This window comes from Sylvia atricapilla, chromosome 13 (assembly GCF_009819655.1).
Source record: "Sylvia atricapilla isolate bSylAtr1 chromosome 13, bSylAtr1.pri, whole genome shotgun sequence".
NCBI classification, from domain to species: domain Eukaryota; kingdom Metazoa; phylum Chordata; class Aves; order Passeriformes; family Sylviidae; genus Sylvia; species Sylvia atricapilla.
Genome location: NC_089152.1, coordinates 14,947,220 through 14,972,101, shown reverse-complemented (window position 1 = coordinate 14,972,101; position 24,882 = coordinate 14,947,220). Strand labels below are relative to the sequence as shown.

General features: G+C 39.2%; 1 protein-coding gene across 6 annotated transcripts in view; it reads right to left on the bottom strand.

Annotated features, from left to right (window-relative positions):
- TJP1 (tight junction protein 1) overlaps positions 1-24,882 on the bottom strand; it is a 157,700-nt gene that overhangs the window by 12,575 nt on the left and 120,243 nt on the right. For 4 of the 6 annotated variants that reach the window (XM_066328549.1, XM_066328550.1, XM_066328548.1 and 1 more), the window contains 21 exons: positions 23,222-23,346; positions 22,903-23,005; positions 21,215-21,494; positions 20,562-20,665; positions 19,512-19,680; positions 18,999-19,143; positions 13,248-13,384; positions 11,796-11,901; positions 10,819-10,969; positions 10,206-10,314; positions 9,360-9,579; positions 8,780-8,964; positions 8,552-8,647; positions 8,048-8,130; positions 6,821-7,031; positions 6,176-6,276; positions 4,864-5,217; positions 4,205-4,456; positions 2,565-3,464; positions 2,135-2,229; positions 1,412-1,636 (listed from right to left, as the gene is read on the bottom strand). In XM_066328549.1, the coding sequence (XP_066184646.1) occupies positions 1,412-1,636; positions 2,135-2,229; positions 2,565-3,464; positions 4,205-4,456; positions 4,864-5,217; positions 6,176-6,276; positions 6,821-7,031; positions 8,048-8,130; positions 8,552-8,647; positions 8,780-8,964; positions 9,360-9,579; positions 10,206-10,314; positions 10,819-10,969; positions 11,796-11,901; positions 13,248-13,384; positions 18,999-19,143; positions 19,512-19,680; positions 20,562-20,665; positions 21,215-21,494; positions 22,903-23,005; positions 23,222-23,346 (4,151 nt within the window). The remainder of the gene's footprint in view (positions 1-1,411; positions 1,637-2,134; positions 2,230-2,564; positions 3,465-4,204; positions 4,457-4,863; positions 5,218-6,175; positions 6,277-6,820; positions 7,032-8,047; positions 8,131-8,551; positions 8,648-8,779; positions 8,965-9,359; positions 9,580-10,205; positions 10,315-10,818; positions 10,970-11,795; positions 11,902-13,247; positions 13,385-18,998; positions 19,144-19,511; positions 19,681-20,561; positions 20,666-21,214; positions 21,495-22,902; positions 23,006-23,221; positions 23,347-24,882) is intronic. The other 2 variants (XM_066328553.1, XM_066328551.1) reach the window with 1 other exon arrangement.

Sequence of the window (24,882 nt, the reverse complement as noted above, 5' to 3'; positions counted from 1 at the left end):
AATTTCTGTATCAAAATGTTCCAGATCAAGGAAGCAAAACAATACAGGAAACAGATGTTTCCATCAACAGATTAAATTCTGGCCTCAGCAATATTCCCTGAAGGCTCAGTTTCCTAATGTCAAACATGGCTAACGTGCACAAGAACAAATGCATGCAGAACTGGAATAAATCAAAACCTTCGCTTTGAAATATGTGAGCACTACTGTATTAGACTAAGAAAATACTTTGTTATGTCCTGCTTATGATCATAAACAGAACACAATAGACGATCTTGAAGGGGGATTGGGAGCACTCCTCCAGTAAGTTCAGGGCTGACACCAAATGAAGTGGGGTGTTGATTTGCTGGAGGGTAGGAAAGCTCTGCAGAGGGATCTGGACAGGCTGGATCAATGGGCTGAGGCTGAGGCCAGCTCTGTGAGGCTCAGCACAGCCCAGGCTGGGTCCTGCCCTTGGCTCTCACCAACCCCTGCAGTGCCACAGGCTGGGGCACGGGGGCTGCAAAGCTGCAAAAGGCCCCGGGGGTGCTGGTCAACAGCAGCTGAACAGGAGCCAGGTGTGCCCAGGTGACTGAGAACCGATGGCACCTGGCCTGTCCCAGCCATGGTGTGTCCAGCAGGACCAGGGCAGTGATTGTCCTGCAGCACTGGGCACTGCTGAGGCCACACCTCCAGTCCTGTGTCCAGTTCTGGGCCCCTCACTGCAAGGAGGATGTTGAGCTGGTCCAGAAAATGGCCAGAGAAGAGTTTGGAGCACAAGTTTTGTGAATTGCAGCTGAGGGAGCTTGGGGGCTTAGCCTGGATGGCGCTCAGGAGAGACATTATCAGTCTGCAACTCATTAAAAGGAGACTGTAGCCAGGTGGGGGGGGGTCAGTGTCCTCTCCCAGTAGGAGGTGACAGGACAAGAGGAGTGACCTCAAATTGTGCTTTAGGTTGTATATTGGGAACTATTTCTTCACTGAAAAGGTTGTCATTGGAACATTCTTGGAACAGGTTGCCCAGGGAAGTCATGGAGTCACCATCCCTGGAGGTGAAAAGCTGTGTGTAGATGAGGCCCATAGGAATTGATTTAAGTGGTGGACCTGGCAGTAGCAGGTTATGGCTGGACTTGATTTTAGTGGTCTTCTCCAACATAAACAATTCTATGATTGTATGCTAGTAAGTAGTAAGTAAAAGCACCATGTTGAAAGCCCTAATACCTGCCAAAAATTATTCATTTACAAAAAAAAAAAAGTTATAGATGTATGGGTTTTTAAACTAAAGCTACACCTAAACAGAAACTTCAGACTGCATGAATACAAAATTTCAGTACCACAAGTCCCTGAACTCCACTGAACACAGGCAGAATTTCATTTTAGCCCTATATGTCCCCCTCCTTTTCCAAATTAAAGAAGCCAGAGCACCCAAACTTACTTAGAATAATTGCTGAAATTCAGCTGATTCTGTGAGTGTATTGGTTTGGTGGGCTCAGAGTGGTGGCTGGCAGGAACCTGCGCCGATGGCTTATTTTCAAAACTCCTGCGATCGAAGTAGGAGAGCTGCTTCCGGTAATACTCCTCATCCTCCTCAGGATCATAGTGATTGGAACGCACAATATCTTCAGGTGGCTTCACTTGAGGTCTCTGTGGTTCTGGGGCCCTAACCAGGAAGAATAATATACAGTTGTCTGGCCCAGTTGAACACACACAGGTGCCCAAATTACAATCCTATTTTATAACCTAGCTAGAACCAAAGCAATGAACGTGTAATTCTTATAATTGCACACCTTGTCTTTTTACCTATATTGCATAGAAATTACACAGTTGTGACATACAGTAAGAAAATCCTTATTTCCCTTATACCTTACCTTTTCCCTTTCATTTTGCTTTCTAATTAGCTCAATTAAAGATAGAAAAAAGCAGAACAGATACTTAATAAGTTGCTTCCTCAAAAAAGCTGAGAAATCACTGTATCTTTCCCCCTCCCCAGCAATCACACCCATGAGAACTGACTTCATGCTGTGCTTTACTATTGATACACAAACCATACTGACACAGTCCAACTCCTCTCTGCAGTTTCCAATTTGAAGCACTAAGATGTGTTCCTGAATACTCTAATCTCACATTGAAAACTATAGTTAATCAATTGTGCATCTACCTGTAGGTTGTCTTCTCGTGCTCATACTGGCTTTGAGAAGTTGGTTTTGGACCACTCACACTTGTGAGTGCAGGCTTAGGTGCTAGTTCTGGAGGCTGTAAAGAAAAGCACAGCATATTCTCTTAAATTCTAACATCTAGAAAGATAAAGCACTTTATGATTAAGAAAACTAAGACTCTACCTTCCCTTCCTCCAAAAGAAAAAACAAGTACTAGCAAAGGAAGAATTAGAGGAGTTTCCAGTATAGCAAGACCCTGGCAGGTGTTTTCACAAGAAGTGTTTGGGTTCTGCTTTTTAAACATACCCCATTTAGGTTGCTAAAAGGCAGTATTTCACAAGCAGTAAAGCTTTGTTTCTGAGAACATTTTACTTCTTGCAATGCAGTCTCATTAGCAAAAAAAGCAGGAATTAAAAAACCTAAATTACTTACCTTGACAGTTGATGTATCACTCGTATCCTTCATTTTTTCCAAAGATGGGGATCTTCTCCTTTCAAATATCTTAACCCTACTTCGCACAGACTGTGGTTTCATAGCTGGATCTTCTTCTTCCTCAGCTAGAGATGGCGGTGTAGGCAGTGGTTTACTGTTGGAAGGCAAAACTTCTGGTTTGGTTTGTGATGAAGGGGGAGGAGGAAGAGAAACACCTGAAGTGCTATGAGAAGGCTCATACTGTCCAGCTTTAGCATTATAAGCTTGAGGAGGACCTTGTTCATAGCTCCTTATGTGTGGATCAAAGTACTGCTTGGGTTCAGGAGACCGAGATATGGCTGACTGGTATGGCTGAGCCTCTGCTTTGTATCGGCCGTGGGCGTCGTATCCAACCGTGTGCTGATCCTCATAGCGCACTTGTGGTAAGCTGAAGTTTTTGGGTGCATGCTCATAGCGAGGTCTGCTGTCATAGCTCATTGCAGGGGGCTCCTCAAAACGAGGTTGTGCTGGGTAATAGCTGCGTTCTGTGCTCTCTTCTAGATTTTGTCTGGAATCGAGATCCCTAGGAGGCTGGTTTTCATAAGCTGTTCTTGTTTGGTTATAGGGCTGTTTCTCCTCATAATATGTCCAGTGCTCCTCATAGGGAGGCACACGGTCATCGTAATGTAGGCGAGGGTCATAACCACGAGAAAATTGATCTACATAGTTTGTGGAGTCATACCTGTATGTTGACTGCTCATAATCCCTACTCGGTTGTTTTTCTGCATACTGAGCCTGGGATTCATAGATCAGATTTGGGTCTCTTTCTTGTCTCTGTACTGGGTGATTCATTGCTGGCTGTTTTAAGACGTAGCTTTGTCTGGATGCTTCTTCATTAATGTATGGATCCTTTCGGTACACCTGTTAGAAAGAGACACTTCTCAGCTAAAATGAAGAGTAACTTCAGCTGCAGCTGAAAGGCAGTATTTGAAACAAACCCAAGTTTTAAATATTGGCTTTAATTTTGTTAAAAGCAGAATAATTTGATGCAGATGTTTGCAATCAGAGGAAGCAGAACTTGGTGATTCGAGAGATCCCTTTTAGTCATATTTTTAAGAAAAAACATGTAAGTAGATTAGAAGAGAAAGACAAAGGTAGTAGCCTCATGTATGGGGTTTGGTGTTCAGGGACACACACTTTTTTTTCAGAATGTGCAAAGAGTGGAACTGAAATATGTAAATACACTAAGGTAGTTCTAGCATTGCTGAAGAAGTATATAAAGTCAATCAACAAACTGAACTCAACTTCATCATCAATGATTTGGCATAACTTAAATTTTAGGGAAATCAGACTTTTCTCGAGGCCTCATTAACAGGAGAACGTTGACAACAAGCTAAGAAGTCACACAAAGTAAAATCAAAATACAGAATGTGGCCTTGTTTAGAAAGTCATGTTTTTGAGAATGAAAAGGATAGAGTTTGAAGCCATGCACACAAAACATTACATGATGCTTAGCAATTCAGATGGACCATTCTGTGCAACCTCCATGATTTCTTAGAAAAAAAAAAATTAGAAGGAATTCTTCAAATAAGGGCAAAACAAAGATCATGTGCTAGCTTGATGTATAGCAGGAAATCAGCACAACAACGTGGCACAGGTACCTTTGCTGGATCTATATGCGGCGATAAGGATGATGGCTCTTGGTCTCTTAGTACTACATGAGCTCCCTCAGTACTCGGTGTTCTTAAGGGGCCCGCTTGTGGTTGGTAAGAGTTGTAAGGAGCAGCAGTAGGCTCCTCCAGTCTGACATTACTTAGGTTTACATTAGCATTTACTGCAGAGGCTGATGAGGTTGCAGGGTTTGATTCAGGCGACGGGGAAAGGTAAGGGACTGCAGGTGAGGCTTCTGCTTTCTGTGAAGTGTTTAAAATATTTTCAATATACTGCTATTGAATCAATGTATGACTTTTTGATTTATATTAAAATAATTTAAGTGATGCTCTGACCAATGCAGCTAGATGTAGAATGAAATGTACTGATAGTATCATGCACTAGCACTTCCAGAAATTCATTAGGTTGAGGATTATAAATGCAAAACATTTAATTAAAGTAGAATGGTACTTCAATCCCCCTCCTGTCAATGAGTCACTAAAACAGGCAGCTGATTCTCCAATTCACTGTAATGTATCGTTGCTCATGACAAATTCTTGTATGGACACACAACATTGGTAAGCAGAATATAAGTGGACATTTCTTATTTGAGAGAACTTGCAACCTGAAGCAAGTGTATAGCAGTCAGTGTATAAAATGACTCTCTTACCGGCTGAGTAGTAGTTGTTTTAAATCCTGAAGAGTCTATTCTGAGATTTGGCTGTGGCTGAGCTTGAGATGCATAAGCAGGGTAAGTCTGAGTCTCATGATGCATTCCAGAAGAATCCTCTCGAACAGGTTCAGAGGAGCGTGTAATAGCAGATTCAGGAGGAGTCCCAACCTCATCATTCAGAGTTTCATCCAGCTCTTGATCAGTGTAAGCACCCCCTTCTGTGTCTGTGTCCTCATAGTCAGACGTGTGTCTGCTGTCTGTGCTGTACATGGAATACTCACTGCCGGGAGCGGAGAGGTAAGAAAGGCGGTCATCGTGTAAATCAAGATCATCACTTGTAGCACCATCTGCCTGTGGCAAACAAAATCGGGGTACACATTTATTGAAACACCTTTCAAAGAACTCCCTTTCTCTTGCAATGTAGAACGCGGGAGTTTTATCCAATTCAGTATCAATATCAACACAGGGGACAAGAAATCAGGTTTCCATCACTGAATATGTTAGGCTTAGACCTTAAAGATTTATCTGCAGCCTAGCTCTTTGAATTATTTTACTAAAGGACCAGATGACTGTCAGTGTAAGGGAGAGGTGGACAGTGCAGTGTCCACAGATATCAAAGTGCCTGGAAAAATACAGAGCTGCCCTTTAAAGTAGTATATGGTATTGGAATGATTAATTTGTAGGTACATATAAGGAGATAAGCTCTAATCCAGATCCAATTAAGAAACCCATAGCAATAGCTAATTCATCATTTGCTTACATTTAGTTGGCACTTTACTTGGTAATAGTTCTTCAAGAGGATGGATCTAATGTGCATAGAGTAACATACAGCTCAAGAAGATACGTAGAGTTTTAGTGGGGAACACAGAATACTAACTTGTGATTTCACATGTTTTCTCACAACTGTTCTCAGAAAGATCAGAAAGAACATGAGTATGCCAGTTGCTTTCATAATAATGAAAAGCACATTCTACCAACAGGCAATCCCAGCCCTGAGCACCCATGCAGTGAAATCCCCAGAAATTCTTTGATGAAAACCCATCCAATCTTCACAGAAACCTACAAAATCTTCACAACATTAATATATCCTTCAGTCAACAATGCCAGTGAGGAAATGCTCCCTTGCTACACTGCTACACATGCATAAGGACAGTTGTACCGCTCTCATTAACAGAGTAAGTGCTCTAATGCACTAACAAATCAGTTTTGAGCAGCTCACAAAGCCAGGAGGCATTACTGCTTTAGATCTTCACAGAAAACCTCTCATGAATATTGTTTTGCCATTTCCCCCCCAAACATTATTTCTTACCTTTCCTTCTGAAACCCACACTAGTTGGTTCTGTTGTTGCTGAATTGCTTCCTTAAGAGCTCCATACCATCCTTCATTCATTGAATTCAAGTTAATGGTAGCTAGAAGTACAGCAGATTAGTTTGACTTATGATTTCTGCAGAACTACAAGAAGGATCTGTACCATGAGTAATAAAAGCAATATAAACTGGTAGGTTAAAACGATGAGATTTAAATAGTAATGTAAACATTAGTTTCCCAAGCAATCTTAAAGCCTAACATGGTTTGTGATGTTTTATCATTTAATTCAGGGAACACTGAATTAACAGTAGCTTAGAATAAAGAGAGGCTTGAGTTCAGCCAGGCCAAAACAATGTAGTTACATCATTTTCCCATTTATTCAAGTTTTGATTTTGGCTGATGATCCTGCAAAGCCACAAGATCTAACACAAGTGTCATTTTGATGTTTCAGATCACTTGACATTTGTGCACTCATGTGCAAATGATGCACACACCAATTAACTACTGGTAATTGAATGGGGAAGCCTGAGCAAGTCGATCACTGCTTGACCTGTTCCATTTGCAGAAAATTCTGGAGGTAGAAGCTTCTCATCTTGCCTCCCCTTCCCTCTCAGAAATTCTAATCCAGTCTGTCTAATGACTTACTTGTGAAGAGATGGTGATTATTTTTGCGGAGCTTGTGAGCTCTTTCATACAGCTTTCTGGCACTTTTTCGTGATTCTGGGCACAACCTCATTCTCATGGTCTTTACTCCCTGCTTAGAATCAGGATTTAGGAACACTACAATTGGATACCACTGGGCATAATTCAGACGGTCCACTGCATTGGGAGTGACATCTAATAAAGCATGTTTGTCCTGTAGTGACAAAAAGGACAGAGGCGAGAAAGTGAATCATTTATGTCCTACATGAAATTTTTTTAACATACTCCACAAACTGGTGTTGTATTACCTTTACAGAATTAATTGTTTCAAAGCTTTGATTTAAATCCTTCTCCTATTTGAATTAACAGAATAATAAAAACCAAACCAATTTTAATATCAGCCTAAATAGGCATATTCATTTTGAACCGTAGGAGCACAGTATAAGAAGCCTAGGAATTTTTACATTTAAGTCTATTTTTAAAAAATCTCCTCAAAGTAAGCAGACACTAAAATAAAAATAAGCAGTTTCCTATCAGGATTCTGTAAATAGGAAAAACCCAAAAACTGAAAGACAAGACATAGTCCCATTACACACTTCTTCTATCTTCCTTTTTACAAAAAATATCACTGTGAATGCAGAACTTGGCCAGCTTTCATTCAATGCAATCAGGCACACAGCATGAAGCATACTGACTTTGCTGCTGTAACAGCTTTTTTTCCCATCATACTTCAGCATCTGAAAATCTTCCAGTTTGTTTTTAAGTAAAGAAATAAATAGGTGAGCCTCATATAATGCACTAATGGTAGAGGTTTTAAGGATGTTAAGGAAAGGAGAAGGAAGAACCATTTCTTAGACCTCACAGAAAATAATTATGTCGAGTGAACAAGGCGTACACTGGGGTGGGGCAAAACTAACAGCTCCAAAAATAAAGTAACAATTTCTAGCTATAATGTCACACCATGGCTTTAAATGAAAGAGGAAACAGCTTAAAAGAGCCCTAATGGACAACAGGACAACAGCCTCTGGAACAAAGCCTAGAAGCACATCCAAGGCTGCAGTTATTAATATGGAGAAGGAGGGTAGTGGGGTTTTTCTTATTAACCAATAGAAAGAGGAGAAAGTTATTTTTAAAGCAAACCCTTCTACATTTAAAACACCCAACACTTCACTTCATCTTATCAGTTTTACTTTTCTTGTGTTACAAGTCCAGTGACAATAGAAGACTTACTCTATCGATAATCTGCTTTATAGTGTGGAGACGAATAATGCCAGAACTACGTTGGTCAGAACCAGCATCTCTTGGTTCACTTTCTGGTAAAGAGGACACAGTAAAAATCTATTATAAGTTTACAACATTCTACATTCCCTTCTTAAGATAAAACAAACCATTCCATAGCTCAAAGCACCAATTCAGCTTGAAGACACTTCTGATTACGTACCATACATTAAAGTCTACCCACCATTATGGCCATAAAAATCGCATCTTTACAAATGCACTTAGGAACAGAATAAGGTAGAGAATTAAAATGAAATTTGAGGTGGCTACAAATAGAACTTGTATTTCTTCAGAGAATTATCAGCAGCAATGCAGTAGAAGAACTTAAATTCAGTCTGTTCCTTTACATTGTCAATGTCTTGTTAAGTATGTTAACTAAAGAAATAATGTAGAAACAATCTAGCCAAAGAAAGCTGACTATTTCCTAGCTGCAGAAAAACCTGATCTCACACTTACTTGCAATTTGAAAGATATCTGGTTCTTCTCTAGCAAGTTTCTCCCGTGCAACATCAGCGATTGGACCAAAAATTGTTACAGGTCTGAGAAACCCAGCTGGAATTGAAGGAAAAAGAAAAGTCAAGATGTATCAGTTGCTTAAACCAAATGCAAGATACACTTAACTACATTGGCTTTTCCAAACCAAACCACACAAACCTGCAATGTGTGGTCAGAGTAAAGCCATACCTTCCCGAAGAACAACTCTCTCATAGGCAGGAAACTTTGTCTGAACAGGTTGGGCAGAAAGATCTTCTCTGCTTTTCCGGAGATTTCTTTTTGAGCTCCGCAAGCCTCGGAATCTCCAGAAGTCTGCTCGGTCTCCTCCTGCTGTCTTTGGAAGTGTGTACTGTACACTAGCCAGCTGCTCAGCTCTAAGGTGACAACAAATCTCAGTTACCAAGGAGTCAGCTTCTGAAAAAATGCCTGACTAGGCAAGCTTACATTCTCAAAAAAATCACTGCCACTGGCTGAACCAAGCTTTTGTTGTATTATGGACTACAAGACAACTATTGAGCCTGGTATTGCATTTCTAAAACTCATTATATCCTTGTCTCTTGTACTGAAAAGAAAGTTTATTCACAGACTGTGCAAAGTCAAAAGCAAATCCACAGATATTTTACTTCAGTATGTTTTACATTTTGTCACGCTTTCTTACTGGATCAATTCTATAAACTTGTGTTGTACAAAGAAGTCCAGTCATTCATTAAACAGATACCATTTAAAACCATGGCCTTGAATCAGCATTTTAACTATTGCAAGATCGTACCTGTTTTTGTTAGGTATGATACCTCTTTCCACTTCCTTATGATTCTTCCCAATTCGAATGGCTAGCCACGAACCCAGTTTGCCATTGTACAGAGTGTCCACCACCCGGAACACTTCACCTTTATTGAAACTTAGTCCATAAGGAGATTCCTTCTCATATTCAAAATGAGTTCTGATATAGAAAGAATCCCCTACATCAGACTCAACAATGCGACGATAAACTAAAAGAGGGAAAAGAAACCCCAAAATATCAAGTGTTACATAAGTTCAAGTGATGTTACAATGCTCACAAGAATTACACAAAGCAATGCCTCACCTTAATTCTCCTTGTTCTAAATGTACATTACTTCAAGGAGCCGTAATGTCTCAGAGCTGCTCTACTTTAAGCAGCATAACTATTTATAGTAAACTCTCCTAATAGAAATTCAACTTTTATAGTAAAAAATTTGATCGAATTGCAAGCTTACTTCATTTGCCCTGGAAGGAATTAATCTTGAGAAAAGCAGTTTTCATGTACAAACACATCAGCATAATCACTCATTTTCAATGGCATAACTACAACTGACTACAACTACTTCCTCCAAGGATAATGCCATTACTTAGGTGGTATGGGTTATTTCTGAAGAGGAATTTTGCATTTGGGATTTTTGTTTGTTTGTTTAGGGGGATTTACTGACACCCTATCAGTCTCTACTCCATTTGTAGTGGCCACCTCGCCCAAAGCCAAAAGGACTCAATAGTCCAAGGTGCCAATTTCCTGCAAGCCAGCAGTTAGTTATTTTTCACTAGACTTTCTAATGCTGTTCTAGTCAGTCTACTACATCACTTCCAATATACAAATATTTACCATCTTTTTTCTTCTGTGCCAAAATGGTTACTTCTTCTCCTTTAGGAAGATCAAGCAAAAAGAGGACAGCTTCTTCTCTGATGATATTTGTGAAATCTACATTATTTACCTGGTATCAATGAAGCAATCAGTTTGATTTAGCATATAACATTATTACAGAGATTTCATTACACAATATGAAAACAATCTATTACTATGATTTTTCCTTACTCAATTTCATACATACCAAGCGCATACATTTCAAGATGCCTCTTGTACCTCTAAAAAGCCCCACCTTATTTCAATTAAAGCACAGCTTCCAGGTTAATAGATAGCTGTTCATTTTACACTCATTATGGAGCACCTCTATATATCAGTAGCCCACAACTTAGTCACACAGCATGAAATCAAACAACTTCATCAACTGAATTAGTCTACAAAATTTAATGTAAAAAATTTACTAACCTTCCTAGCAACAGTACAATAAAGAGATTTTGCTCCTAGTAAATCATCAAATAAATACATACAGAAAAAAAACTGTATATGAACTACAAAGGCAAAATACTCAATCCTACACAAAGAAAACCTTCTTTGGTACAACACAACATTTGTATTGTTAACAGTTTTGACATACCCTGAGAATCTGGTCCCCTTCCTCTAATCCTTCTTTTGCAGCAGGGCTGTCTTCCAGAACACCAGCTACAAATATGCCAACATCATTGCCACCTGCTAGTCGCAAGCCCACACTATCTCCTTTTCTGAATTTTACCAGTTTCATGCTTGGCCTAGAAATTTAGAAAATAACCTACTTACTGGTGTAATAGCATAAAATATCCTGGTAAATTTGAAACATGCAAAGAAGCAATCTGCTCATTAGTCAATTAGTGGATATTTTGCTATAACATCCCATTAACTGCTTATCAACTGCAGCATTACAACATGCTCAACAGCAGCACTCCAAAAAACCCACCTGCATGTACACGTTTATTATGGTTTGTTTGTCTTACACTCAGTGTTTATGTGAGACACTGACACTCTTCCAAAAACATTCTTCCTTTTAAAGAGCTGTGCTGGCATACAGATCTATTTTGGCTCTGAAGAGATCAAGATGAATTTGAGGTCAAACCAAACTAGAATCTATTCTCATGTACACTAATGTCCATAAAGGAGATCCCAGTTGAAGCAGACTTATTTCCCTGCTGGGACATTGCCCATTTCTGCAGTAACCTTTATTCACTGCTCTCCAGTTACTATGAAAGGTAAAGAATATACTACAGTAACTTTCCTCTCTTTGGAGATGGGGACAGGAAAGAAGGAGTGCAAGTGCCCAGGGAGAGACAAACCCAGCAAATCCTTTTCACCTGTTGATTATTTTAAGGGCTAATTTCCACAGAAATGAATAGACCTTAAAAGGGTGTCTTACACAGTGTAAGTGCCAACAAGGCTCAGGAATAAGTCTCATGGCTTCATCCTATTATTTGTGAACAGAAGGGTCAGGACAGGATACTGGACATGCTATCAGAGCTCAGAGAGAGGTTACTGACCACACTGGATAGAAGCTTGGTTTGCTTAGAACTAGGCAGGTTCAAACAGAGTTCAGAGATACATTACCGAAGCATTCCATCTTCATGGGTTGAGTTGGGTAAAGGACCATCAGATGGACTGACTGGTAAATCCACATCTGGCTGACCTCCTTGTGCATACACTGGCTTTGGTTCTATCAAAATAACAGATTTCCAATGTCCATTCGGTCATTTAAATGTGAAGTTTAACTTAATAGCATTATGTACTGGCCTACAACTCCTCCCACCTAAAATAAGTATTTCCACGTGCCTCTTCCCATTCGTGCAAGAACATATCTCCTTCTTCGCCACCCAACAAAACCCCCACTCTATTTATCACTTGTTTGCCATTGGCCCCTCAGACCAATTAGCAGTACATCACTTTGCACTAAGGGTCACCTATCCATTCATTATGCCAATCACTAATCTTCAGTATCTTACAGAAATGCAGAATTCATCTTTCTAATCTCACTACCACATCCTTTCCCACACTGGCAAATATAAATTACTTCATTTGCCTCTCTTCATAATGCTGCTGTAAAAGGCCACCTCTTATGACCATCCTTTTAGCAATGGCTGAAATCAGAAAATATCAGAAAAACTACTGCTCCTATTTTTAAGATCTTTCAGAGTCTATCAACATCATAATCCTTCCAGTTTTTCACTAATCTACTGACTACTACATGCAAATGTGTCACTGCTCATCCCTTAGGTCCTCAAGTATTTTCAAGCTTGAATGTGCTTTCTCTCATTGTACCCAGCCTTTCAGTAACAGCTCCCTCTAAACCATCTGCACAGCTCCTTTCTCCACTTGTAATTTCACTGAAGGGCCTCATTCTGTAAACAAAAATCTTGTAAGTGCCAGTCTGCCCGGAACAGTGTCCCCTATCATCTTTTGTTTAGTTAGTTTTTTTCTTTTTTACACCATCTGGCTTTTATCTTCTGCCATTTAGCTTATCCTTCCCTTTTGGGAAAAAAGAATGAGATTTTGCTCTGGTTTGATTAGCTGTACTGCATTTGTTAACCTGCCTTCTTGGTCCATGACTGCAGTTAAGTGCTACATGAACAAAGCACTTTGGAGTGTTTGGAGTTGTATCTTGGGAACAGTACCTCTAAACAGGCTTAACTACACTGTTGTAAATATAGTCTGCTACAGTAACCTCCAAGAACACCTTTACTGCTGAACACTCAGAAAAGAAATGACAGACTTTAACTTTGCCTGAGAAATCAGTACAAAACTCTTTACAATCATAATTTATAACTACCACCCTAAACACTGAAATCTGATCCCTACATAACAGACCCCATAACTTAGGTTTTCAGGACCAAAACTTTGAAGATATAAATGGGATCATGGTTACAAAGACTGTTTGTATTCAGAAATAAAAATATCTAGTCTGTTTTAAGACTTGAAAGTCATTCCACAAATATGCAAAAATTTAAGTCTTTACTGATCATCCATTCTCAACAACATGCATAATTAATGTTTTAATAGGTTTACCTGGGAGTGGTGGAGTTTGTTTTTCAGTTCTTTCAACTGTCACCTCTTCCACAGTTTTAGAAATATCATCTGCATTCTTTAGAGGTGTAGAGACAGCTCCTGGTTTAGTTACTCTCTCATCTTCTCTGCTTCGATGACTATATTAGAGAAAAATATAGTTCTGCATACAGAACTGCTTCTATGATCTCAGTCTACTGAAACTACATACTTTCATTCATCAAGCTGAGGATAAGATATCATTATCACTACTTAGGAAGGTTTTATTCTTAGACTATCACATCATTAATAGTTTTTACCATTTCTAAATCCTATTGTTTTGTCCCTAATAGCACATTAGCAAAGAGACATGGCAGTTAAGGGAGCAGCAGCACAGTGTGACAGACTGCTCTCTGCTTCAAGCACACAGCTCACACACACATGTTCTATATTCATAGATATATAAGTAATTGAGAAGCAAAGGGAAGAAAGGAAGAAAATCCACTACAATGGTCTTTTCATCACCCCTTCCTGTATTAATCATGGAGTTTTAGACTTAATTCTTAGGCTTTGCTGTGACCAAGCTAACTCACCTGGTCCTTTGTGTGTCAGCTGCCCTGAAACACAAGTGCTGCCAGTGTGGCACCTTTTATCTTTGCAAAGCCCTGCCAAGGCCCACATAAATATGTTCCTTATTTCTCATCATCTCAGAGAGGATAAGACCTTCAACTCACAGCTGTGACAAGAGCAGAGTCCTTCCCATCCATGCATTTTACTCAAAAGACAATTTGCTGCTTCTTACTCATTTCTTATGCACACTTGGAGTGCAAACTGAAGTAATTTAGGACAAGTTAAAGTTCTTGTTTTTAAATTATGAAAGCCAGGAAAATTCTACAGAATACAATTTCTATTCCTTGAATTCAAAGGATCAGGTATTCTTATACTGTTGTATTGAGCCATAGCTACCAGCTGTACCACAGCAGAACAGAACATGTGCTGCATGTTGAAATGTTAACCACTACACTGCTATCTGATGAACACTAAATTATTTAATAGAGTTGGAACAGATGAGTATTAAGAATGAGCTAGAAAAACAGTTTTCTTCCTGGGAGTTGGCAAATAAGCAAGGATTAAAAGAATATTTGAAATAAGACAGACACAAACAGCAGCCTTTCATGTAATACCAGACTGAGTTGCCAAGAAGGGGAGGAAAAAGGTATTTTCTCAAGGATAGCAATGGCTTGTACCTAACCATCTGCTTTCATAAAGGAGAGGTCTGTACTGGAAAGAAAAAGAGAGAAGTTCTGCACATCTACCAACAGCTAGATGGTGCTACTGGGCAATAATGAGCATCACTGCTCATAAAAATGGATCAAACCCCATCATACAGAGTTAAAACTGTTAAGATCCTAAGCAGAAATAATGCTTCAAGAGTTGGAAAATGTGACTTAAAAAAACAGATTCCAGCCAGTCTTCTCATCCAAAACATGCAGTAGAGAGCAAAAGAAATTCCAAAAAATGGAAACACAAGTAGAATGTGCTTTCCTGAAGCAAAATGAAGTTTAAAATATAAGAAACAAAGCTTAGCTATTCAGCCAAGACATACTACAACTTCTCAGTGCATTCCTCTGCCAGTTTTAAAACCATGTGCCTGAAGGCAGCCAAACAGAATACAGAAAAGTACTCCAATCACCACAACAAACTATGAGGAGAAGCACTCTTAAATTACTTAAATCTTGTTGTAAGTCATTGAGAAAAACAAGCACAGTAGTTTAATTTTTAAAATCTCTATTCATGCCTCTTTTTATGCAGATAGAGTCCCTTTTGGAGGCTCCCAAGTTGATTAAAAGGATGCTAAAACTACTAATGTGTAGCAAAATGAAAATGATGCATTTATCCTTCTACTTCATTCCTAAACATCACAGATGCTTTCTTATTCCTCTTTTGGATTTCCAGTTTAGGTGCATAAGCTAGACAGTACCAGACTAAAACATGACTGGACTGGCCATTTCCTCAAAAATAGTTCCTGACTTGTTAAAAACATATACTTATATATTTAGCTATTTAAATGCATGTTAAGTGTCCTAGAAATAAAAAAGTTCTGTACTGTTGTAAACTGCAACTAATTCCACTCCCCAGAGAATTCTGGATAATGAGCACTAGTTAAAAAGATACTACAGTAAATTTCCCCATGAGTCCTCTCTACCTGTTTCCAAGCAACTCCTAATGTTTCAAAGGAGCATTATTCCATAGTAAGAATATCTGTTTTGCCTTAAAAATACAGCAAAAATTACTAGACTTACTACACAAAGACAAAATTTGGCATTTCCTCTACACATCCAAACCCAGTGTAATTTTATGCTGCTTTGATTCCTGCACACATCAAGAGAATGCAAATGTGGAAGTTCTCAAAAACAGTTACTAGAATACAGACACTGAAGGCACAGCACAAAATAGTCAAGTGAGTGTATCTGAAGCAACAGGCTCCTGGGCTGCTGCTGTGTGTGCAGGCAAATCCACCCTGCCCAACTCAAAAGCCTGCCAAAAGCCAGGTCTACTCTACCTAAGACATGAAAGTTCAAATGGGAAAAAGCTGATAGAACATCAGAAAAGCAGGGGAGTAGATTTTTTTTCCTTGACTTTGCTGAAACTGTCCAGTAAGCTGTGAATATTTCACATTACAAGATGATAAAGGAAACAACTTCATGCACCACTGGTTCCAGGTGAGGCAAACTTGTTAAAAACTGACAGCTGCACTTCCCAGAAGACCAAAGTGTTGTTCCCTGTGTGCACTGTGACACTATTGTTTAACATCTGTGCTGTGTCAGGGCCCCCTTTACCTCACTTCCTCTCCCTGATGTTTTTTCAAAGTGTGCTTAACAGAAATATTTTTAAATTACAAAATACAATCAGCTACATGTTACTGCTATTCCTGAAGAACAAGAGATAACCTGGAACACACAATGTTTGTCTCTAGAGAAAATGACAGAATACATCAATTTGCAGGCTCTTCCCAAATGTGTTTTTAGCGCATCTCAAAGCCTTTAGCATAAGACTAAGAGCAAAGTAGCATCTTCCTAAAGACATTCAAAATAGGGCTGATTTTTATCTTACATTCTAGTTTTTTAGCTTGTTTTGAAAATGGACAGAACAACCAATCTCTCATGCTACATATAAATTGACAATTGACAATGAAATCAGCCTCATCCTTCCACAAATAATGATGATCTCTACAGTGATTTCTTCAAGCTACCACATCTTTGTTGCTGAAGCTGAAGTGAAACACACCAGAGGATGTTTTTGCTATTCAAATACCTAGGTGAGGAAGTCAGCATAAGAGACAGAGTTCCCAAGCAGGAGTTCTTTCAGTTAATAAAGGGCAGCCCAGAGATATCACCTGACAGGTTTGGCAGCACCTGGCTTTAAATGCCAGTCTTTAGGAGGGTCACATCAAAAGCTTACCCAGCTCAACAATCTCTTAGTGCCAGCAGGAAGACCAGAGAGCTGAGAAAGGATAGGTGATACTTGTCCTGAGGTACTCTCCAGCTTAGGTGCAGAGACCTCTTTTGCTCACCCTAACTTTCGAAGTACAACTCCCCATAGGTTATACAAAGAACAATTAGCCCTGTCAGAAAGAAAAATGTTTTAGAATTTGAGTTTTTAAAAGATTGTTTGAGAGACATCTGTGAACATTCTTCAGACTAAAGAAGACTGAAGTGCTATTTAATGCTTTGACAGAATGATCTAACAGCAATTGTTGTGGAAACCCTATATCCAGGAACACTGCAAGCAGCCTGGTGCACATACCAGTGAGGAATACTGAAAGGTGGGCAGCATTGAAGACCCTGCCAGGCTCCAAAGTAATACCGAGGCAGATCTGTTAGCAGATTTCTGTACTCTGGTGCACACACAGAAATGTCAGTCTGTACTTAAGCTTGTAGGAAAGGGCTAAGAGGATTCCCCTGGAATTTCCCTCCTCATTACCATACAAACACTTGGCAGAACAGTGTCTAAATAAAGACTCATTATCTTCAATACATTTCTAATATCCTCCTTAAGCTTAGTTGGAAGACTTCTTGCACATTTCTTCCTCAGTCCTTTCTCAAGCCTTTTTCCTCCTCCAGATTTTCCACCAAATTCAAAAGAGTAAGTAGTTAACAACTAATTTGATCTTACAGTAGATTTAAACACGCACAAACAACCATCACAAAGAGAAGTTGCTCTCAGCATGTTTTTCTTTACATGGCTCAGGGCCCAGATTTTCTGATCTTGAAAGGGACATGTCGCACAGGAAGTGAAGCCATGCCAAAGCAGCTCTTGCTTATAAAGAAGATGTAACGGATGCATTCAGAGCTGAGATAACTTCAAAGTTCCCTCTCGGGGAGGATTTGAGTCTTCCAACAGTTTGGTCTACAGGGAGGAAGTGACCACCTACCTAAACCACTGCAATAGGACAGGAAAGAACTAACACTAAGCTAAGTCAGTCATAGTTCCAGTTGATAGGATTTTTTTTGTTCCTCCTTCCACAAGCCCTGTCAGACTGCACTAGAATGCATGTCAAGACCTACAGTTTTGAAATATGACAGAGGTCTCACAACAATCAAAACTCTGCCTCTGGGACCCTGCTTTTAAGATTTTTCCATTGTTGTGGTTCCTGCTTGAAAACAAGCTTTCATGCCTTGTGGTCCCTCTGAACAATGTACACAAAAGAATCAAAAATGTCTGTAACCCATAACCCCAAGCAGGTGCACATGCAGGTACAATATCTCTTGCAGTTTTATTGAACTTTAGAAGACTCTAAAAGCCTTGAAGGTGTGTTATTAATGAAATTAGTTTGCCCAAGGGGAAAATAAGCAATCAGGCATATCTTTAATGAAACAGCCAGGTGCAATTTGGTTTTTTTCAGAGTTTTTGAACAGCACCTAAAAATCTGCAGACAGAGACTCTGAATTTGGAATTTCACAGATCAATTCTAATTTCTGCTCCATCGTATTATGAACAGTCAGAAGAAAAACTTTTCTCTTTCAAATATTGAATAGAATTTGAAATCCAACACTGAAATGCTATTTCAATAAATTAGAATGTCTATTTCCAAACTGTGGAAATACAAAACTGGGCAGATTTGTTATTCAGGACTGTACTTTCATATGGCAGGAGATAAAATTCCAAACCACACAGTACCTTACTCGTCTCTGAATTCATCTAAGATTAGACTTATGTGCTGAAGAATTACAATCAATGTTTCATTATCAAATACAAATATTAAAAAGTAGAGGGTAAAAGCTAAACCTGCTGTGTCACACACCTTGTTTTGTGGAACTAAATGTATTCAGAAACATATCATGTGATTACATATATAAAATAATCCCAATGCCTAAACAAAGCAAGAGTTCAACAAGTTTATCCAGGCTGGACATGCAACAGGAACTATGCTACAGGTCATCTCAAATCTCCTCGCAGCTAACTGCTTTCTAAAACCAAAACACAACTACACATTATTCAGTAACATATACTGCTATCAAACTTGCATTGTCATTCACACACCATGCTCTATGACTATGTTTAAAAAAAGATGTAACACTAAAGAAAAGTTCAGTTTCTCCTCAAGTCTAAAATATTTGAATCATTATTATCTACATCTCAAGACAAGGAATGTCATATCACTGCTTCCATAGTTGTGCTTCACATTTGTTACACCACATAAACCCAAGCACTCCTACAACTTATATGTTACATTAAATAGTTGATTTAAAAATAATACAATGCTGCCATCACCTGCCGTTGCTGGGCTGCTGTGGAGAATGTCTGGAATGGTCTGAAGGCTCTGACCTCTGGTCAGGAGATCGTGAACGACTGCGGCGGGGCCTGTCATGTGATCGGTTGGAATGATCTGATGCCAGCGACTGAATTTCTGAAATGTCTGTTAAATAAAAGTTGTTTTTTCATGAAATGATCGTAATTTAAATGGTGGCATGACCTGCTTAAATGGGAAAAAGCTTTTGCAGAGAATTTTTATGAAGATGTTAAATCTATGCTTATTATTACATAAAAAACAAACTTAACATTCCTGGAAGAAGCCACAAGAATAGGCACTGTATCTTTTTGTCCTTTTTTGAAGTGTGGTTTTTGAAAGTGTGGATTTCAATCACATTCAAACAAAAATTTACCCATATTACAATCTTACTCCTAATTCTTCTCCTTCCCACCCTCTCATCCCACTTAGGTATTTTTCATCTTGACAAGACAGGGAGTCTTTTTCCTCTTGAAAAATCCAATTTCTGTACTCACCGTCTCTTTCTGAAGCATTAGCAGAATGAATACTGTCAGAAAGATCAGGGACATTCAACAGTGTGGCTCGTTCATCTCGCTGAACAACCATCTTCAATTTGCCTTTTGACCTTTCTATTAATGTTTTGGCATCTGCTAAGGACATATTTTCCGTCACCGTGCCATTTATCTGGAACAGAGCAGGAAAAAAGAACAGATATAAACCTACTAAAAAAACCCCAATGAATCTCCAGCAAAAAGAGTGGTGTTCTGTCTGATGATATTTAGAAATATCTAAATATTTATCAAATTACCATAATACAATGGAAGACCATTGGGCTCATTCAAAATATTACATAACATAGAAGATTATTTTCAACTTTCAATGCTAAAGCCTCTAGCACTAATACAAAATATGAAAAAGATAAGTTATGTTTTTTGAATCAGCACTGGTATGCTCAACAGAGCAAAGACTGGCCCATTTTTCTGCACCAACATATCCACAGCACTATCTTGAATAAAAATTGTTAGTATGAATTAAAAATCATAGGATGGCCTCATGTGGAAGGGATCTCAAAGACCATCCAGTTCCAACCACCTTGCCATGGCCAGGGACACCTCCCACTAGACCAGGATGCTTAAAGACCCATCCACTTGCCTTGGACACTGCCAGCAATGGGACACAAAAAATTAACCCCGGGTATATTTAGTTCTAAAGAAACCCAACCAAACAAAAAAAATTAACTGAAAGCAAGTTTTAGTGTTGCACAATAGTTTCACAACATTTTACTTATAACTAAGCAAAGCTCCATATTTTTTCAAGCAGTCTTTATTATGAATTTACAGGGCATTATCTGTCTGCATAACACTTAGGGAATAATACTGAAAAGGTTTAGTTATTTTCCTTTCCTTGGAGAAGTTGATTCATATTGAATTTGATCTTTGAAACAATTTAATGAAAAGTGACATACATTCTACTACCTATAATCATGTTATTGACATGGCCAATTCTAGGCAGAGTTGTATCAGTGATTTTTGCCTTTAAACAACCACCACCAACATATACAGTACCTTTAGTACAACATCTCCTTCCTGGATATTGCCATCTCTTGCTGCCAGGCTATCCTGTGATATTTCTTTCACAAATATGTGACTTGCCAACCGCAGACCATACTCTTTATAATAAAAGAAAAAACAAAAGTGATTAAATAGAAAAGAGGGTGGTATCTGGAGATTTACAACGCTGCTCTTTACAGCATTTACACCGGCAACACAAAGAGGAGAGTGAATAATGGGCTGTAGTAGAATACGATACAGCTTGGCCATTATATCAGTCTATTTTCCCAACACTGCCTATAATCAGAGCTGTTGTTCAATAGCCTTATTTAGATGCTACCTACAATTCTTCCTCTTCCAGACACTCTCTAAAGACTCAGCTAAGTGTAGGTATGTAGCTGCTGACTATCAGATGTTGGCTGCAGTTGGGATCTGTTCATACTGTATAATACTTTACCCTTAAGTAAGCACACTGATTTTGGAATATGAAAAATAGCACCAGAAATACAACAGCACTTTTTCAGTTCTGAGCCAGCTACTGGTAAAATGGGCAAACTGCTAACAGCACTGCTCATTCAGCCCACGCAGCCTTTAACACAACACTGAGTGAAGCAGCTGGCCTTTAAAAACCAGCCCAAGTTTCAGCAAGAGACATCCCCACAAGTTACCTTCATTTTTCCTGGACTTGACCAGTGTGACTTTGGTGGGTTTTGCGGGCTGGCTGGAGGTGACAGACCTCCTGTCTGACCTGGGAGACAAGCTCCTCTCCCTGCTGGCGCTGCGATCCCTGACCCAGCTCTTGTCGTGCCTCCTGCTGGCACTGGGCCCGCCGCGGCTGCTCCTGGGATCCCGGATCTCCTCATCGTAGCTGTCGTCCTCGTTCTCCGACACCGGGTCAGGTTCCGGGCGAGTCACTGGAATCTGAATTTTCTTCATCCTTCGGATGGTCTACAACCCAACAGCAGGGATCAGCCTCTGGCTGGGTAATGCTAACGGTGCTACTAAATGTCAGAAGCCAAGCTAACCCCAGCATTCAAAACACGCAGATGTATTTGTGAATGCTCTGAATTGCTGCATCCTTACTATAAAATTATATCCAATTAATACAGGAGACTTATCAGTGCAGATTACAAGAAACCTGCTTTAACAGTTCTTTTAGTCCTTTTTGATGTTTTCGCACAAGTAGAAAAAGGGTAACAATCAACAGCCTTTGTAACCTAACACAATATTCTGTCTTCAGAGCTGCATATTTGAATGCCCTCTGCTTAAAACCACAAAACTGGTTACTGGCATGGCTAAAACCCTTTTTTGCTAACATGTAATCTAGTGTATACTCAGTATGCTATTGACAGTAATTCTCCTTAACTTTGAAGTCTCCCAGTCTTCCAGAGAAACGTTTATGCAAGACATGGAGGAAGGGGAGCAGCCACTCTAAGTTCAAAGTTGGTCTGTACAACTTCGCTGGTTCCAGAATATGAGCCAGGCCTTGTTCAGAGATTTGTTTGCTATGTTGTACAGAACCAAACCAAGTTCTGCCATGAAGTTGTCATTAATTACTTTTTTGGTTACATAAATCTACACACCAAATGTTTAAGATACTGAAAGCCCTGCACAGCTTGCCACACATTGCTTTCCGTAAGCTTTAAAGAATTGCTGCCAAGTCTACAAATGCAAAACATTACACTTTTTTTGTAAGTGCATTAAAGCACACAAATGCACTGAAAATCTGTCAGCAGAAAAGCCCTAGAAGTCTGTTTTCATTAATCAAGGAACTTCTAAACATTGTGCATTTTTATTCTAGTTTTTTGTAACATAACCCCAAAACTTCTACAGAAAGCTGGATTACAACTCTTTGGTGATGACCTATTCTGTTTTGCAGAAGTTCAAAAACCAACCACTTAGAATAAGCCTACAAAATTATAGGAATTAAGGTAATTATACTTTATTTTGGCAAACTGTTTACTGAGCACAAAAAGAACTGTGTTAGTGCCTGAACAACTTGTCCTTTCGCATACACCAGCATTTAAAAAACTGAGTAAAAGTGCACCCAACAAAGTAAACAAATATTAAACAAAGCTGATTCGCCACCATTTGGCAATCTGAGAAGAACTTTACCATAAAGAAAAGGAGTCTGAATTATCCCGTGCCACACTATGCAATCATCATCATTGACATTTCAAAAAACATTCTGAGTAACCCACTTGATAAACATGCCATGATTATCCCTTCAACCTGAAACATCACACAGGTGTTACTCAAGTATCTTGCATCATGCCTGCACTTTACAGCAGACATCACACTATTTCACTCTTGCCCTATAACTATGGAACTTTAAATCTTCAAGACATTCACTTACGATTTTGGCATTCTTCCCACTTTTCCTCAGCTGCTGAACAGCAAACGCATGCTCGACATTATCCATTGAGACTCCATTAACCATTGCAACACGGTCATTTTCTCTACATGAAAAACATCACAATGTACAGTATAAATGCTTTATGTCAAGAAGAAAATATTGGTGAATAGGTGTCCCTGAGCAAACTGCCTGTATTACAAACCTACTACACCAGCAGTTACAGACAGACAACTTGAGACCAAAACAATTAAGAGGTTAAGCTACTGCTGACAAAGATGAATGCCCCCAAATCAGAACCCAGGTATAGATTGGCACTTACTGTAGCAGTCCTTCTGCTGGGCCTCCTTTCAGCACATCAGAAATAACTATTGATGTCTCACCACTCTGAAAGTGAGGATTATCTCTTCCTCCAGATATTGCAATACCAAATCCAAATCCAGGGGCCTATAATGTAACGAGAAATTTTTTTATTTTCTCATATCTAATGATCACAATTTGCATTTCCATGTCAAACACAAAAAAGTCCCATGAGATGAATACAAGTTTTTGAAAGAAAGCAGGATCAACGAACCAATCAATGCTATGCAATCCAGTAACAGGAGATAGATTAAAAATAAACACTTTTAGAAGGCAGAGAGTTTTGGAGTAACTACCCAGTCTCTTCTAAAAGATGAGAGTTCTCATTTGCATTTTTATGGCCTAGATCTCAGGTGGTCATCAGCAAGATCTCAATTTTCAGCAGGCACTGAGCTGCAACTCTGACTCAAACCCCTACATCATTTCCTGCAACACTTTCTTTGAGTTTTCCCATGATGGTATTTACCCAGCTCGACCTCACTTAGCTCAGGAACTGACAGGATTGCTGCACACAGTTGTATGACTGCAGGCTCAGTTCTTACGAATAATACCAAGATCACTTGTACCATTAAATACATCAAAACCTTGTCAGCACTTGCAAATCATCTGCATCTTAACAAAAGTAATTTGCTTCAATCTTTTCCCTCTAGGGTGACCTGCCACTACAGCAAGGTCAATGCCTCTGAAAAGTTATTCCTGTTAGATATTTCAAGATACAACAATGATGCTTACATTTCTGCCTGGAAGCAGCAAGGGTGGGAAATAAGCTTTCTAAATATAACTGATCTGCAAACCAGAAAGCTCTTTCATCATTGCCCAGAAAATATTTTGAGGATATTACCATTTAAATGCTGTATTTCACTCCAGAATTTATTCTACAATTTTCAGCTGTGCAAAATGCAGTCACTGGATAGAAAAGAATGGGTTAGGGTCAATCTCACCCCTCTATTTCACAGAGCACAGACTTCATGCTGGCAGACTTCACCTTCTCTTTTTCAGACTTTTTAACAAACATGACCCAGCTTTAGCAAGGAGTTTCATAACCTTACAGTGACAGCAGAGGCAACATGGCAGTCTGCATGTTGCTGCAAGATACATGACGTTCAATTTTTGGACATTAATTACTGCCCCAAACCGACTTGTTTTCTCTCTCCTCCCAAAACAGAGGTCATAAAAATATGTTTCAGATTTGCCTGTGAGCAGTGAATAGGAACAGTATTACAGTACAGATGTGGAGATTCACTGTTCAGAAATGGAGTTGAGCACTTTGACCAACTTCCTTTTTGGCAACAGTATGGACTAAGTGTGGGGGACTGGGGAAGGGCACACCTTACTGCTTCTTTTACATCTGTTTTAATTCACTGGAGGATGAATGAGCTTCCTTCCAAAATGCACCCCAGACAGATTAATTAGAAATCATGGCTGAGATGCAAGAATTAAGTGAAACTCAGTGCCACGAAGGAGGAGCTTAAAATGTCAGCTCAGGACCAGAGCTGATGGAGTTTTTTCAGTTGTATTTTTTAAAGTCAAAGAGAATAACAGCCTACACAAATATGTTACTACACCCCCTTTCGAATAGTAATATTTCCCCTCTCATGACACTCCTGCTTTTAATTTTCCATT